At 35.2% G+C, this 17,700-nt stretch overlaps 1 protein-coding gene across 1 annotated transcript in view; it reads left to right on the top strand.

The window, feature by feature from the left end:
* The window catches only part of LOC113504440 (disintegrin and metalloproteinase domain-containing protein 11), a 385,396-nt gene that overhangs the window by 275,803 nt on the left and 91,893 nt on the right, over positions 1–17,700 (top strand). The window contains exon 10 of the mRNA XM_026886724.1: positions 15,299–15,368. Within this exon, the coding sequence (XP_026742525.1) occupies positions 15,299–15,368 (70 nt within the window). The remainder of the gene's footprint in view (positions 1–15,298; positions 15,369–17,700) is intronic.

The raw sequence follows: 17,700 nt of genomic DNA, 5'->3' as shown, positions 1-17,700 counted from the left end.
AAAAAAACTATTACTAAATCATGTATCGCCATAGTTTAAATCACAAACCGAACGGTGCAATATAATGGATGGATTTGCAAAATTCTTTTCCAGTACAGATGGGCCCTTTTCCGATGACACATGTGTACCTGTCATTATGACGTCAACTAGCGTCGAGTGTCGTTGACAAATGTCAAAAGCATTCAATGGGTGAAGCTGACAGCGGTTGACAGCTGCAGTTGTCATGTCAACGGTAAAATGTCGCCTGTTAGCGACACGTCGACTCAGAACGGAAAAAATCACGAGTAAAATTTTAATATTCTGTGCGAAACGGAATGGAATGGAGTAATTTTGATTTTATAAATTTTTACGTTTTTTTTCTTACTTTTTATTATGAAAAGCCTCCTGTTTCAGATTGTCTGTTTAACTAGTTATGTTTGTAAACGTTGATGTGAAAATATGTAAATTTCTCAACATTATTTTCAAGAAGAAAACCCTTTATTTATTGTTTATTTATTTAATGTTTATGAGGGATTGTACTCATATTAAACGCAAATTTTACTCTACATTAAAACACTTAAAAATTAGCTTATGAAATCAATCTCAAAATTTCTTCCACCAACGCAATGAACCTTCTGTTTCGCGTCTGTCATGCAGTAAACATTATTAAAAACGGTCTGCGGTATTCGCGGGCTCCTCTGCCCGTACTCCAACTGTATTACCTAGGTTAATTATGTATGATGTGTCATGACAGACTTTCTGATTGCTTCGCCGAATGTGAGCTTATAACGTGTCGTTTCTTTATCTTTTCGCCATCTTTGTTATTGAGCTATGAACTTGTTAGTACAAGTTTTTCAAGGTTTTTGATTTTAATGATACAATGATTGTAATACTAATCCCTACTAATATTATAAATGCGAAAGTAACTCTGTCTGTCTGTCTGTCTGTTACGCTTTCACGTCTAAACCACTGAACTGATTTTAATGAAATTTGGTACACAGATAGAGTTGACATTGAGAAAGAACATAGGATAGTTTTTATCCCGGACTTTGGAAGAGTTCTCTTGGAAACGCGATATAACCGACCTCGACGCGGGCGAAAAGCTAGTTTTACATATTTGGTACATTTTTTCATTGAAAAAAAACGACTTTCGCACTAAGGAATTTAATACTTGTTATGGGGGTTTCACAAATATTCAATTCACGTGCAGAAATTGGATATTTAAGTTTCGCTTTTAAGAATCGATCTTACTAGCATATGTTATGTTGGTAACAGTATATTAAACCATCGAAGTTTCCTCTCTCTAGTCCCTAGTCCTACAAAGGTACGCTTCGGTGGAGACTAAAGCCCTTGGGTACTGGAAAATGGAGACTTGCCTCTGTCCGAGCGTTGCCTCCCATCCGAAGCACCTTTTCAGACGTGTATTGTTTCGGTATACATATAAATAAGTTGCTTTGTTTAAATCAAATTGCATATGAGCACCTTATTATTATGAAAATTAATTTTCCATATGAAACATCCAAGTTATCATGCAAGTATTTCTGGATCACACACACGCGTACCCTACGCAGGGATCGAAGCCGCCACACGTCGCCCAAAGTGAGTTTTTGATGACTTCAACTACTCGACTATCCGTGCACAATATTTCCTCAAACTGTAGATAGTTAACCGTAGTAGTTGCATGTATTCCACATGAAGAAACTGTGTCACATGTTAGCCCCCGTCCTTGGTTTAAGACAATACAATGTAATGGGAAGACCAGTGACCCGGTGTTGCCCTGTGAGTGTGTCCTCGGCCAATTACTGTGCGAAGATGGAACGGTTGACAGACCTGCGAGATTGACGTGGATTTTCAGGGTGAATAACCTAGTTCGCCATTACTTGGACTGTGCAAGTTGAGGAGTGACGTAAAAACAAAAGAAAAATGTTGAGATGTCGAGTTTTAAGTGTGTGTGTAAAACATGTGATTTAAGAGGTTTAAGCGAAAGTTACAAATATCTTAGGAACTATTACAAATAAGCAAATAAGTAATTTAATTGCTGTCAGCCTCTCCTTTTACTATTTTAATTCAAACTTTTGCGCTCATTGTATTAAAAATAAAATTCATTTCAACTCAAACAAGGCATTGATGAAAATTAAGGAAATACCGAAATTAAGGAAAAAAAGTACCTACTTATTTTGAACTGTCAAAAAACATAAATATAATTATCACCTTGAATAAAATAATTTCGTATCAATTCACCTGTAACAACACCTCCTCCACAATCTAACACCGTTGCTTCCCAACAGTTATCGAGGCAAGTTGGTTACTAAGTCAAGTAGAGCGAACGTCAGTGCGGCTCGTTAATAGCACAACTTTGTGTTGAACCTGCTCGGGGCTGTCGTATGCGGCGTGACGTCACACAGCCGTGATGACGCAGCGCCCGCAACCGCACGACACACGTATATGGTATAAGCGAGAGCGGGTACAGGAACTAGGGTGTGTTTCTGATATGTGGAAATATGGTGAAATATTGTTCTTATGTGCAGTATGCTTGTTATTGTATATTTCAGAAATTCATTGTAAATGTATAGAAGGGATATTTAAAACAATGATAAAAAATTATTCAAATAACTTTCTTAGTGCAAATTCCTTACTATTTACTTAAAAAACGTTTACTCGCTCTTATTTGTCGAAATAGCTCGATCAGTTTCGGCCACAACAGGAGTCCTTAATTATAAGGTGATGCGGCAGAGAGGTCGCTAGTCAAACTCTTATTATTGATGATATAACACGATTATTTTCCCTATATACATAAGTACAAAGACCTTTAATAATTTCTCTTTATTATGTGCAGCACACTTTTTTTACCTGACAAAATTCAGAAAATTGAAATTTCAGTAGTTTATTCTAGATTCGCTGTGCCGCATATCACAATTCTCCCTCCAAAAAACTCTAGACAAATTTTCCCAACCGATACCTAGATGAACGTAACAAGTAATACTGCTGACGAATAATAATTTGCCTCTAAATCAAAAGCTGAGCTCAATATAATTCCATCAAACTCAGTCAAAGAGCATAACAGCGCGGTAATCACGCGACGTTTCTATTGAGCGGTATACTGTCTGGAACTGTGATGCATCATTTTGTGACCGCACTACATTGAAACTGTTTGCGTATGAGGTATGAGAGATAGCGTTATAAGTAGATAGTGAACTTATTTTGAATACTAAAACGGTCATTTATTAGTAGTAAGGTGTACTAAACGAATGTAGAGTTCACTTTAGGGAAAATAACTTTTCCAGGAACACAGGTTTTCTGCTGTTAGACTATTTTGTACAAGTCGGCGCAAGTCTTCTTTATCCGAAAATTTTAACATACCAACAGGTTCTAAGAAAACGAAAAAATAATCTTACATAAGCATTGAAAATACTTTGGACAAAGTCTGCGCGCTCAGACTAACTTTAAAACAGAGTTAAATCACTGAGTATCAAGTCCAACCTAGTGTAAAAATCTTAATAATCAGCGCCATTTATATTTATATCAAAATCCTCGTTCTATTAAAACACATGACATAGCTGAATCATTCTAATCCCTTTGTGATGACGTAGCGATTTACAATCAAATTGCATTGCGTTTCACACAACGTACCATTTTATAAGCAAAAGCGATTTAGTGCGCTTTTAAATGGGTGTCTTTGTGCGTGTGATTTGTATGTTTGTGGACACCCCCCCCCGCGATACACGGAATAAATTCCTGAGACCGGGAGTCGTTTTAAAAAAAAATACGTGGAAGTTTAAAGTACCTACTTAAACTGATGTAAATTCGATAAAGTTGAAAATATTTAAAACTGTTTTTCAATAACCAAAAGATCTAAGGTTATGCTGATTTTTAGGATGCCATTTCCAGAATGTAAAAACATAGTGACGTGTAAAGCTTTACTGCTACAGGCTTAATCTAATGAACTACAAAAGCTTCTTAAAAGGAATGTATTCTTGAATATTTTGTTTCACGAAACATTATATTACAATATGATAAGGTCGTAAACGGTTTTACCTCAAAATATCTAATAGATACAACAGTACATTCGATAATTATACTTCCAGTACAAAAGCCGAAATGTAATTCCTCTATCTGTTTCTATTGTAAGCAATGAATGTCGGAAATATAATCCTGGACTGAAGACGAAGTGACCTCACCTCGGGCGAAGTTATCCTCGCTCCGTTGGACCTGAAGGAGGCCGGTTGCCATGGCAACGGACTTTGATATCAAACCATGTGAAAAGAAGAACACTATTGAATTAGATGTAAAAGTGTATTGAATTCAGCAAGGGTCAAGCTGTGTGTACAGTGGAAGCTATGCTGGGCGATGCTATAATCCTTTTGTCTAACAAAAGGATTACAAGATTACTCTTGACTTGTACAAATTAAATAACCGCTAGTAATACAGTTTCTGATAATTACAACACAGCTATTGCCACTATTTAAATTTATTTTATAACCGAAAGATTTACATTTATTTTTTTCTAAAACCTCATCTAACTAATAATAATTTTCTTTTATCAACCATTTTTTTTAAACCATACAGATTATTTTTATAAGGAAGGTCAGTTATAGGCTTAGGTGGAGTATTATAAATTAGGCGAGCTTGATTGATACTATTTTGCAGATATGAAAAAAACAGAAAAATCTTTCAAGTTCTCGAACAGAATAAATCTCAGAATGTTTGTATCAATATTCATCGTAGATTTCTAGCGCACTTCACCCTTTCATCGCTTATCCTTTACTGGACTGGTTCCCTAACACCCGGGCATTCGCTCCGGCCGGATAAACTTTTTATAGCTACTTTTATGTCTCCGTTGTTACCGGCTCGAAGATTTTTGAGTCAAGTAAGCAGTTTGTCAATAAATGTGCATTTACGTGTCAATGAGTTTGCGAGAATGGGTTTTGGGATTTCATGCGAATAAAAACGGTGTTTTGATGTTTTTGATAAATTGTTTGAGGATTATTTTGACGGTATGTGTTTCATTATCAGTCGTAGAGATTTTAAGTTGAATACACCATAATATATGTATATGACAATATACATATATTATGGTGGTGGTGGAAAATATTTAGTACAAATATCTTTAGCTTCGGGTTCTGTATTGCGAGATGTATATGAATTATAATCCATTGGCAGGCATTAACTGATCAAATGCGGAAGATGATGCACAGTGGCTCAGGTTTAGTTAGCCAGAGTCTACAGAGGGAGCAGACACTATCCGTTTCCTCCCCCATGGAGGACGAGGCCTCTTTTCGATCCTAGTTATACTAGATCAGGATCTGCTTCAGGAGAATTGAACTAAAAGAAATTCAATATTCCTTGAAACTTCTTATTCTTTATCTTTAAATGGGTGATCATCTATATACTAATATATAAATAATAAATAAATGCGGACAACATCACATACATTGTTCTGAACCCAAAGTAAGTTGCTAAAGCACTTGTGTTATGGAATTCAACGAAGGCACCACAAACACCCAGACCCGAGACAATGTAGAAATGTGAATTTTTATATTGACCCGACCGGGGATTGAACCCGGGACCTCAGAGATAGCGACACCTTGAAACCGGTGCGTACGCCACTCGACCACGGAGGTCGTCAAGCTGAAGAGTTTGTTTGAACGCACTAATCTCAGGAACTACGAGTCAAATTGAAAAATTCTTTTTGTGTTGAATAGACCATTCATCATAAATCATCATGCTGCGACTAGTAGGAGCGAAGATACAATGGGAAATGTGAAAAAAACAGGGCAGGTATAAATCATAACTTATATCTTCTACCCACGGGAAGAAGTCGCGGGCAACAGCTAGTATGTAATACTTCCGAAATGTGCCTCTGCTGGATAACTTAGACCCCAGACTGTTTTTCACAACCATCTAAAGGGAAGATCGACGAGATCGATCTACAAAAACAACAGCATTAAAAAATCTAACAATTGTCACCTAACTAAGGCATTTACTTGACTGATTACGTCGCCAACTTGGCCAAGTCCGACCAAGTCTCGCCAACTTCCATACACATTTAAACATGTTTTCCAACAACTTTTCTCAAAAGGTTTTTTTTCTATTTCCTTGGTAAGAAAGTTCTTAGCGATCTGATTGGGTTTCCTCTTAGGAATGTTTGCTGGTTTTCCTGTCATTTTAAAGCGTGGTTGCGTGTTATAAATACGTTTATCTGGTTTTGTTTTTTTTTGTTCTTTCTATCTTTGTATGCAAAGGTATTTTTATTTAAATACAGGAGGTATCTTTCTAATACTTTGTTAGTTAACATTTCTTGTGTTGTGACGTAAAAGGCGATTTGAAATTAATCGATTGATCGGGAACAATAATATATTTTAATTAAAATAATAATCGTTCACGTTAACTCAGCGAAATATATTAATTTGAACGCCTTTTTTTGTTCAAACGGAAGTAACTCTTTGAATTTACGTAAACGAAAATGATACAAAATAAAATCATTTTTAAAAACAATGACATAATTAGTAACAAACCTCATTATATTACAATCTGTGTAGCCCACTGTTGGGTTCACATTTTAACACGACATACTCCTCAATGTCTTGCCAATTGTCCTAATATCAGACAGATTATTTTCAGCAATTTTGTCACCTTAAAGTCTGTACTTATAATAGGTTCCGTACCTTATACCGTACGGTCGTATTCCAAGTTATCATTATTCAAAAGACCGCGAGTGCTTAGGGAAGCAAGAATGTCGCGCAACGAGCTCGCAGCGTGACGTCACATGCTAGTATGTAGGCTTGCACTCTCATTTGTTGATACACACAGCTAAACAACAGTGTAGTGTACAACACAGTAGTGCAAACTAAACTATATTCATTAAGTTTATGGATGTAAGGACACTAGATATGATCAAATAAGTACATAAGTCTTCTTGTAACCACGACTAGTGCAAATATAGATGTTGACAATTTTTTTTTGCAGTGTTCGTCTTGTAGTTTCTTGTATAATAATGGATACGTATTTTTTAATTTGTCCCGCAAACATAAATTGACCAAATTACAGTGAATGAAACTTACGCGTGACGTCACGCTTGAGTATAAATTTTACCCCATCGTTACGTCACAAGCCCCCTCTCCTAAACTTTAAAGCAAGTAAATCTTTGTCAATTCTAGTTTTTCTGAAAAAGGAAAAAATGCGTGTCTCAGACTTTTCAATTATCTCACTGAGGGACTAATGAGATTTTTTCTTTTTATACCCAGTCATCATCCCTATTGGTTAAAACGTTAAGCCATCTAAAGTGAGCATGTTGGTGATAATTCCCGTTTACGTTATTAAAATAACGATATTACGAGTTACATATGGTTTTTAATATAAATGCAACTTTTGCCACCATTTCAATCTATGTTTTATATTTTAAATTTATCACGTTAAAAAAACCTATAAAGATCATACCTAAGGAGTTGTAATTAAGAAAAATCTAGTCTAGTTCAACTCGTGACATAAAGGGGTTCCGTATAAATAGGAAAACAAGTCGGTTGGCTGACATTTCATGATCGTAATAACCATGTTTTTAGCTCGATTTTTATTTTGAGTATTTCATTTCAGTATCATCGTCGTCTGTGAAAATTAAAACTACCTAGATATCACGAGCCTCAGTATTAGATTCCGTTTTTACCCTGTGGTCATGAAACTTTTTAGAGTTACCTACTCTCTTATAAGCCTGTGTGTCCGTAAGTCACGGCTAAGCCCCGCCCCCACGCTTTCTCATTAAAAGCAGTGTATTTGAACTGGTAATGTCTTGATTATCATATTAAGTGGCGACCTCGGCGCTGAATTAACATGGATTCCTGGACAGGTAGCGACTTTACTTAGCAGGCCTATACTATGGGCCGTTATAACAGGGTAAATGTCGTCGTGAGAGAGGGATGGAACTATGCTTAGTACAGTGATCTGTCTCGCTTTAACAACGGCTACAGTTTTGATGTTCTTTATAGTAAGTGTACTTATATAGTTATCTTTACTAAGATTGTAAGAAAAAGATTCCTTGAGAATATTATCTTTAGTAATTAATCATGAGCTGGTTGATGATAAAGAATAATAATCTGTAGAGTGAAAAAGTTTCACCAGAGGTATTCAGATAAAATAGCTTTTAGCCAAATTGCGTTTTTTTTGCCGTCTACTTAATACTTATATCTTACGTGATTAATTACATTCGCTACGTTGAAGTATTGATATTAGACATTTCAAGTAAAAAACTCGTTTCTGTTTTTGTCATGCAAAGAAGAACTTAGGAAAAACAAATATTTGTAATGCCAAATACAGTGAAAAATGTCGTTCATTCCAATATCGTCATCCGTTTAAATATTACATTTTGCATATGTACATCGATAAAAACGTGCCCATGAATACTAACACATTTCAACACTTATTTGTCGAGGCACTTACAGCATTAAATCTAAAAGCGAACGAAAATATATGCAATGAAAAATGTCCAAATTCAAACTCCATGGTATTTTTATTACTGCGTTATAAAGTGCCTATGACAGGGGTCGGCAACTTTTGAAATTGAAAGAGATTAAATTTTCAAAAACTTTAAAAAATGTCTTGCAAAAAATATATATTTGTAGAAAACTCTTTAAGGGTTTTTTTTCTTTACAAGAAAAAAAAAATGGTTAAGTGAAAGCTGTGATTCCTAATCCTTTTTTTTTCGATTGAGAATGGTTTTAGCTGATCTATGACCACCTTCAGGCTTAATCATCAGACATGCATATCAATATGTTATAAAACCGACATTCATCCTAATTGAATGTCAAACAGAAAATTTAAGTACATACAAGATTCAATCTAAAAATAAGTACATTACAAGTTAACTAAAAGCCGGTAATAAAAATAAAAAAGAAACAATTCCTTTTCTATTGTTCGAAAGTTAAATAGTTATACGCATTTAAAACTCTGTTTAACATAAAACCTCTTTAGTTAAAAAGATAAGAACAAGTTGTTTAACCTGCATCGTAGAAACGGGCTGGGAAAAATTAAATTGCTTAGCATGTAGACTGTAGGTTGTCTGTTTTCTAGATATTTTTCTCTAGAGGGTAGTGTTCCAGTGATATTTTAGTTTAGATAACATTACGAGTGTGTTTGCATAAAGAGCTGTACGAACTAGAATATGATTTACTTCACTTGCAGTGTAAATATGACTGGAGAATTATGTTATGAATTTTTGCCGTGTGTTTAGTCATGAAAGTAATAAGTTGAGTTAAAATGAATAAATTCATGTGATGTTTGTGTTAAATATTAAAATAATTTTAGTGTACCATCCTTTTACCTTGTTAGTTTTTGTCATATTTCCGAATATTGAAATGAAACTACTTTTACGGATTTTTTCGCGGTTTAATTTTAGTTGTCACATGGTTACGGGCAGACATGATACCTGCAAAGGTTTCGAAACGTCGGGAACTAAAATCTAAAATTGAACCGCGATAAAATCCGTAAAAGTAGTTTAATTTCAATGTCTAACATTCGCGTAAACCCAAGAAAACACTATACTTCCGAATATTTACTTGCAAAATTCATTCAAAAATCGCAATAAAAAAGTTAAAGCATTTAAAAGATTAAAGGAATAAAGCAAAGTACCCAAGGCTCTTATTTGTTCATTTGAAACAGGTGTGTGCCACATACATATTTACGGCGGAGTAACAATCTGACCTCGGATTGCGGGTGACTTTTAAGAGGGTTGCGGGTTCAAAGCTTTTTAAGTACCCCATGTAACTTTTTCAATCTCATATAGCTCTCGTACTTTATAAGATTGGTAACTTACTGGCAAAGAAAATATCATTTTGAAAGCAAAAATTCAAAGGTGGATAAAAGAAAAACAGTTCAAAGTAAAATCGGACCATTCTTCTTGGATTATGAGCCACAATAATAAAACTAGCAATTAGGAATACAAAATTCGTTTTCCCAACATCGACAAATTGTGAAAGAAATACCCGAACAAAGGAACGCCTAATTTAATTAGAACCCTCGTCTAAAAGCACGTGTCTGACAAACAACACACCCTGCAACGCGCCTGTACCACGAGACCTTCAAGCAGGACTATTACCGTTGTAAAAGCAAGATGCTGCTCTATGCTGAGCTTAACGCTGTCTCACTTCCACCAGAATTATTTAATTATAGAGCTTTTGTAAGTTGACATACCTCCCATAGGTGGAGGACCCGAAAACTCACAGATTTATACCCCACGAAGGCCGTATATCGTCGTTAGGGCTCTCTTTATAATTGTCTTTATTCATGTAGCTGCATTTTTCAACGAATGATATAAATAACATTTTCCGGAAAGTAGGTTACCTTGTTACGGACGTGCAAACATGGTTTTAATTTTTTGGGCAGTGTAATGCACGTAAAGTGTTAGGGTGGTGAAGTTACGTAATATATAGAGTAATATGAGTGTTCGTGAGCATGTAATGAGGAGATGGAACAAGAATGAACATAAAATAATTATATTTGTACTATTTATCTAAACTTGAAATTTATTTATGCAACAAAAATAGCATTCGTTAAATATGAGATGAGATAACTTAATGAAATAATCAGTGCCTTTGTAGATCTCTTTTCAATACTTGTGTTGTGAAAGGTCTAGTCTTTACAATACATACTAACTCCCATTTAAAAATAGGTCAATCGAAACTGAAACAAAAGTCACAAACGGCTCAGAAAATATCCAAGAAAAACACACATTCAGTTAAACAATTATTACCGGTATCCCTCACAATGGTATCCACACGACAGTTATTACATTCCGCAAAACTCATAAATTTCATCGCTCGATATCCAATAATATGTGTCAGAAAACTGCGATACCCGCAGAACAGTCCCGAGCTCCCCGTAACGCAAATCGGAGACTAACGGGCGGATATGACGTCATAACTTTAAAAAATCGCCAGAAACCATTTACATTGGGCATCAATTTAGCGATTTCCGTACCTTATGCAGCCTCGGGCGGTAGGGAAGGAATACGTGAAATATGTATGACAGCTAAAGTGGTACAAGTGAAAGTGACAGCGGGTTTAGAACTTTAGATCTAAGTCAGAGTATGGTTAAGGAGATCGTTACGTTGCAGAGGAAAAGCATTTTTTTGGTATTTTAAGTTGTATAGGCCAAAACGTGTTCTGTTTACAGTTCTGTAAGTTTCCTGCTCGAACTGATTTGTTTCTTTTTCTGATTTTATTCAATGTGGTCTTATCGAACCGAGTCAAAATCGTCAATCAAAACATGGTAAAAATTATCTGTAAAAACATTTTCATTCACAACGACAGCGAAACGTCGATGTACCGTTTATTAAAGTTTCTTTCTTGAATTTATGCGTCAGTCTCTAATTACTTGGACCACAACAGCACCTACATTTTACTATACAAGAAAAATATGTTGTCGAAAATTGTTTACCGCGTCGCGTCGCTACCACATGGTGTCGTAAACTGCGTGCTTTATTACATTCTTGTTTTTGCCCTGATTTGTGTGTCAAGTTGCTCCGAGCCTGTTTAATGGGGTAAAATTATGGCAAACTGTCGCTTTAGTCTCAAGGTTTTAACAGCCATTAAGGATGGAAGGATGGAGTAACCATGGAGTTTGAAACGATAAATGTTTATACTGATGCAAGGTGGCAAAAGGAAACAAATGGCTACTGTTTTCGTAATGCTTTTTTTTAAATATAGAATTCGGTAAATTAAAATTTCCCAGCACTTTTTAGACGTGAAATAGCAGAGTAGTTTCTCACCGACCTTTTTCTATGTACTCTGGCACTGAGAAATTTTGACAGTTTCAATATTTTTCTACAATCCCCTAACAAAAAAAGGATCTACTGCCTACTTATCTACCTATCTGACTATCATTCAAAATATGTGACAAACTGAAAGGTTGATAAAGTTTGCAGACAAAATAGTTACACATATTTAACTTAAATAAACGCGTTCCTAACTGAAAAGTTGTTAGTTTCATCTACACCAGAGTGTATGTTCTAGTCAGTAGCTTTTTAGTTGGCGTTTCCTCATTACCTTGCCGTCAAGTTTTCTGGAAGTAGTTGCACATTGTAAGTTGTTGGAGCCGAAGCCAGACTTCAGTAACGGGATCCCTGCTTTATTGAAACTTCCCTTCAAAATAACTTCTGGCTATGCTTAGTGTAATTTGAGTAAGTACTTCTTCAATGGGTGAATGGAAGTGAACGGTTGAGTGCACTTACTTACCTGTTGAGATGGACAAGTAAAATTGAAATTTAAGCAAATACCCTGTTGCTAAACCACTCGTAGTGAAATTTATTATGTTCTTTGAAACAGTGAAGATTATTGATACAGTGATTGTATATTTTTTTTATTGGCTAATGTCGCTAATGTTGTGTTCCATGAAATTTCCTTTTCACCTCTAAAAATGTAAACTTTCAATCTTATATAGCACTGTCTGCTTAATCTTAGTGAATTTTTCGTTATTTTTTTCCGATTTTAAGAAGGAGTAGGTTCTTCCTGTGTCCAGTGTGGTTTTTATGGTAGAGTAAAATTATAACGGGAATACTGAAGCAACTCTGTCTGTCCATCTGTTGCTGTAGTGTGCTCATATAAGCTGTGTCATACATGTTTTGGGTAATTGGTGGATCCTGATTCTTATCCAAACGATTTGTTTTCATATAGCCTCTTTGTAGGGAATGATCAGAGTCACGATTCCAACTAGCACTTGACCGATTTTCCTAAGCCAATGTTGAAATCTCACTTTTGACGAAAATGCAATCAAACATTATTTGTTAAATTCTCTTATCTGTCTTTATATAAAAAATCATAATCTAGCTATAGAATGCCTTTTTTCTTCAGACTGGTATTAAATTCATTCTTTTTTAAATCTTAGTGTGTTTAAATAGCACTATCGTTATTGCGCCGGCTTCCGCCTTCCCCACTAAAGGAATACTTTATAAAATAATAATGCAAAATACTCGGAAATATTTTCTCATCCTTTTAAACCATTATGGACTAAGACTGCATAACATAGTAGGAAAATAGAATAAATGTGTTCCATTTTCTAAGTTTTATGGATATTTTAACGTCGACAAAATATAACTTTAGTATAATGTTTAAAAAGAATTCTGAAAGGAAAGTCGAACTCTCTGTTTTTTTTTCTTGCAGGAAGACATTATTTTACTTACGAATACAAAAAGCCATTCAGATGGGATTTTGTCTCCTATTTAACCTTTCAATCGTTCTAGTAACATAAATCTCTTGAATTGATTTTTTATATACCTAAATGATTCGTGCAAAACAGGCTAGTTGCACAAAAACATATTATCCATAAATCAAACTTTTCAAATTTCGAGTCTCGTTACAATACTTTACACGTGTATCAATGACACATAAAACTTTAATGTACTACTACCCTCACATATCCAAATAACACGAAATTAACCTTACTCTGATAATTAACGTCGAAATTTGCGTTAATTTAAAGCATTACGTCACTTCAGTACACGGAAAGACACGATGCGCTGAAAGCCCTGTTAATGAGCTTTCCAGTCAAACGAGATTATTGCTATACTGTTTTTATGAATAAATGTATGTTTAAGTAGGTACAGGTACAATGTTAATCCTTCAATAGCTTCTCATTGCGTATTTTCCAGTGAACAATTAAAATAGATCTGATAAAAGCTTTATAAGCATATTGTTTGAGCGCCTGTTTACTGTATTACGGAATTCTTGTTTAATAAAAACAGTGAACCTTTTTCTCGATTTTTTATCGTTATTGACTTTTCAGTAATTACTATCTATTATACTTTTTGAGGTTTCGTACCGAAAGGGTATAGATGGAACTGAGGTTCCGATGTCTACCCGTCCGTCTGGTACCAGGCTGTTTCTCATAAATCGTGAACAGTTGGAATTTTCACACATTATGTATTTCTATTGGCGTTGTAACAAATCGTAATAAAAATAAACTGAGTTTGGGCAACGCTTGGCTACAAAGTCGTTTCTCTTCAGCCTTGATGACTCAATTTTGTTTTCAATAAGGACCATCGTAACATTTTTCAAAAATTGTAATCGTCTCGATTGACTTGCATAATCTCCCATTCAAAGCCATCTAAGCACGACATTTCCACAAGTCGCGCGATAACCACTGACAACCATCTGACAACTCACGCAGTTTAAACAAACCGTCTAAATCCAAAATGGCGGCTATACAATCACAGCGCCGATCGTGGCTCTCAGCGAAAACAATGCCACAATAATCACAATTAAACCGAAACGCTTCGGACTTCATTAATACTGCTTTCAACCGGTTTCAACTGGTTTAGTTTGACGAAATGAAAGGAATATGCATTGTACAGATTGCTGCGGCCGCGTAACATTCTGTAATGTGTAATCAGAATGGCCGACGTGGCAATTGTCAAATTCAAATTCGGTACAGTTGGCCGGTGGTTGCGTTCTCTTTATTCAAATAGTATTTGTGGAACAGTTTCCTCTTTAGTCAACGATTGTCGTTTGTTTCGTTGACAGTTAATTACTTTTATAACAAAAATCTATTTTCAATCTCAATATTAGTATTTTTTTAAAGAATAAATATTCTCACATCAAAATATCAAAATATCAAAAATATTTTCCTAACGCCACGAATATGGAATAAATTTGGCCCGAACGTTAAATGCAGCAGCTTAAGCACAGACCACAGCATAATAACTTAACAGCTTTATTTTCCAGCGTGTAATATTAACACCCTTTCTGCAAACTACCTATATTTTGAACCTCCGTCGAGACAAGGCCACAAGCGTTTCACGAGCATTAGGACTAAAAACCGAAAACTTTGGCCCCAAATTATAACAAAAACTGTTTGGCCACAAATTAAAGTAATCAGTTAACGGGGTGGCTGGTATTTTGTGCTGCGTTATTGTTTTTGAACGGTGTTGTAGGCTGTTTTTGCTTTTTTACTCTATTTAGAAATGATTAGGAGTTTGTTTAGAATTTCGGTCCATGTACATTGTTGGAAACGTGTGTTTATTGAATTTATAACAAAGTTACATGTGTGTATTTTACAGTATGCGTTGGTGTTTAATAAAATAGTGTTTTTTTCAATTTGATTCCTGCTTATTTAAAAATTACCTACCTACCACGTTAAAATGGTGATTTTGAAAGTTGTTGGTTTTGTCATTATAAAGCTGTATCTTTCATTTGATGTAAATTGTGTTCCGCACCCCCAAATAAATCAACTAACAATGTCAGTACTTAAATACTGGGACACTGTTAACTAACAATCAACTAGAAACAACTTTGTTTTGTAATTGAACAGTGATTAAAAGTATTCTCTTTGTTTACAGGCAACTGCTAGCACCAAATCTGAAACAAACGCAATATCTAGCCAACGGTGCCGAGAGCGACATCAGGACTGTGAGTATAAAATCTTTTTTAATGTGTTTTAAAACAATTGAGATTGTTGACGTGTCGATTTTGAACTAGTTTAATAACAAGTCTATCCTCTTCTTCTACAAAGATTTCACCTTGATCGAAAGTATGATTGTTGGATGAAAAAAAAAATTAGGTTAAGACTTCATAAGGATTGATTACTCGTTTTTTCTGAATTGATAAGGTCAAACGTCAAAACTGAAATCTACGCTGAAAAGGTGATGATACACGAATAGTCGAGTGATTAGGACTCAAACCTACTAAAAATGTCATGACGCAGTTGCGATCCGCGAGAAAGAGAAGCATTAGTGTGTTCCACGCATACCTGTTTCGTGTCTGCGTGTCTTGTGCATGTTTCTTGAATGTCTGTATCTTCGCGACACAGGGATTTGATACGTAAGTGTAGTACAAGTAATTAAAATAAAAAGTACCTATCTTAAGGTATAAAATGCTCAATACTTACAAATAAACATTACAAACCTTTTTTATAAACCTGAACCGATTCATTCCAATAAGAGTGCGCCGTTATTTTTAACTACAAATATTTGAACGGCCTCCAATTCAGTTCAGTTTGAATCAGAATGGAAAACAACGTGGCGTTAGTCGAGTTAGTAACAGGACTAGTACACAGAAATTTATACAAAATTGATAAAAAAGGATTGAATTGAAAGAGTAACAAAGGATTGCTTTTGCCGTTATTAATCAATAACCTCTTTTTATTGATCTCTTTATTCTATTGATAATTTGGTTATTGACTTGCATGAACAATGTGTCAGTACAGTATTTGAAAAGGACAAACAACTGATTTATGGAAACCGAACGTTTTTTTTTCTAATTAGAATCTAACTTTAGTCAAATTACTTAAAACCATTTTCTGAGATTTATGTGAATATTAGACAGTGAGAATTGAAGAATTTCAATTAAATCTATCGCAGCAAAAAATATTCAAAGTTTACAAATTACAGGATTTTTCCAAATCCATGATTTATCACCTGCCAGCCACGGTAAGGTAGAAAATAGTGAGTGTAAAATACAGGAACACCTAGATTTGAATACCAGTGGCGACGTGGTATGCATTGCCAATCTGCCTTCGACGTGACCGAGGCGTTTCCATTTTGTCATGACAGACGGATTTTTTACTAGTGTTGTAGGCAAGTTGTGAAATACTGGCGCTGGAAAAACGAGTTCGGATTGGTTTTGACGGACTGGTTGGATACCACTGCAAGTCTTCTACCATTATAAAAAATTTTTATCACTAAAAATCACACCAAAATCGACATCTTCACCAAAAACGAGTCTGGCAGGATTTATCAGATTTGAGTCGCTTCAATCTAAAAAGTATAATCTAAGAATGTATCCGTCAAGATCCATTAATTAAATAAATAATAAATAAATAATAATAAATAAATAAATGCGGACAACATCACATACATTGTTCTGAACCCAAAGTAAGTTGCTAAAGCACTTGTGTTATGGAATTCAGATACAACGAAGGTACCACAAACACCCAGACCCGAGACAATGTAGAAATGTGAATTTTTAGATTGACCCGGCCGGGGATCGAACCCGGGACCTCAGAGCTAGCGACACCTTGAAACCGGTGCGTGCGCCACTCGACCACGGAGGTCGTCAATATAAAAAAGTCCCTAATATAAAACTTTCTTAAACATTTCCAACGAAATAACAGTAAGTAATATGATTATGTATAAATAGATATCATGATTTCCTTGAAATATCAGTCAGTTATAAATATTAATTTGATAATCTGTAAGGATTCTGGCCCGTCCGTCACTTGTCTCATCACAGTCACGGCCGGCGGCCGCGGCGCCATCTCACGGATTTATAACGAAACTTCTTAAACAGTTCCGATTCGCAGACAGTTCCAGCTCCAAGATTAAGTGGGCAACGAATGAATTGTTTCTTACTAAACTTGCAAGAAAACTGCACTTTAGATAAAATAGTGCAGTTTCTCTGTAATTGCGAACTCACAACGTTGCTCTGATACAAAGTTAGAAGTGAGCTGCTCAATCAAACGATGCGTTTCTTGAAACATCTCGAGTTTTCTTGGAGAATCAAATTAAAGTTTATTACGAACAAGCTACAAGTGCTGTTTATAGGATTTGATTACTTTGAGATAAATGAAATGGAAGTTTTGTTCCGTAACTTCGTTTCTATAATTTTAATAAAACTCCATCCATTCTCTACTTTCGCTATAATAAAATAAGACTACAGCTAAGCACTTAGTTTAACCGAATAAAAACAGAAGTGTATTATTAACACTCAATAAACCAGCGACGCAATAAAAACACAAATAAAC

This window comes from Trichoplusia ni, chromosome 22 (assembly GCF_003590095.1).
Source record: "Trichoplusia ni isolate ovarian cell line Hi5 chromosome 22, tn1, whole genome shotgun sequence".
Lineage (NCBI taxonomy): Eukaryota > Metazoa > Arthropoda > Insecta > Lepidoptera > Noctuidae > Trichoplusia > Trichoplusia ni.
This window is presented reverse-complemented; position numbering and strand designations above follow the sequence as displayed.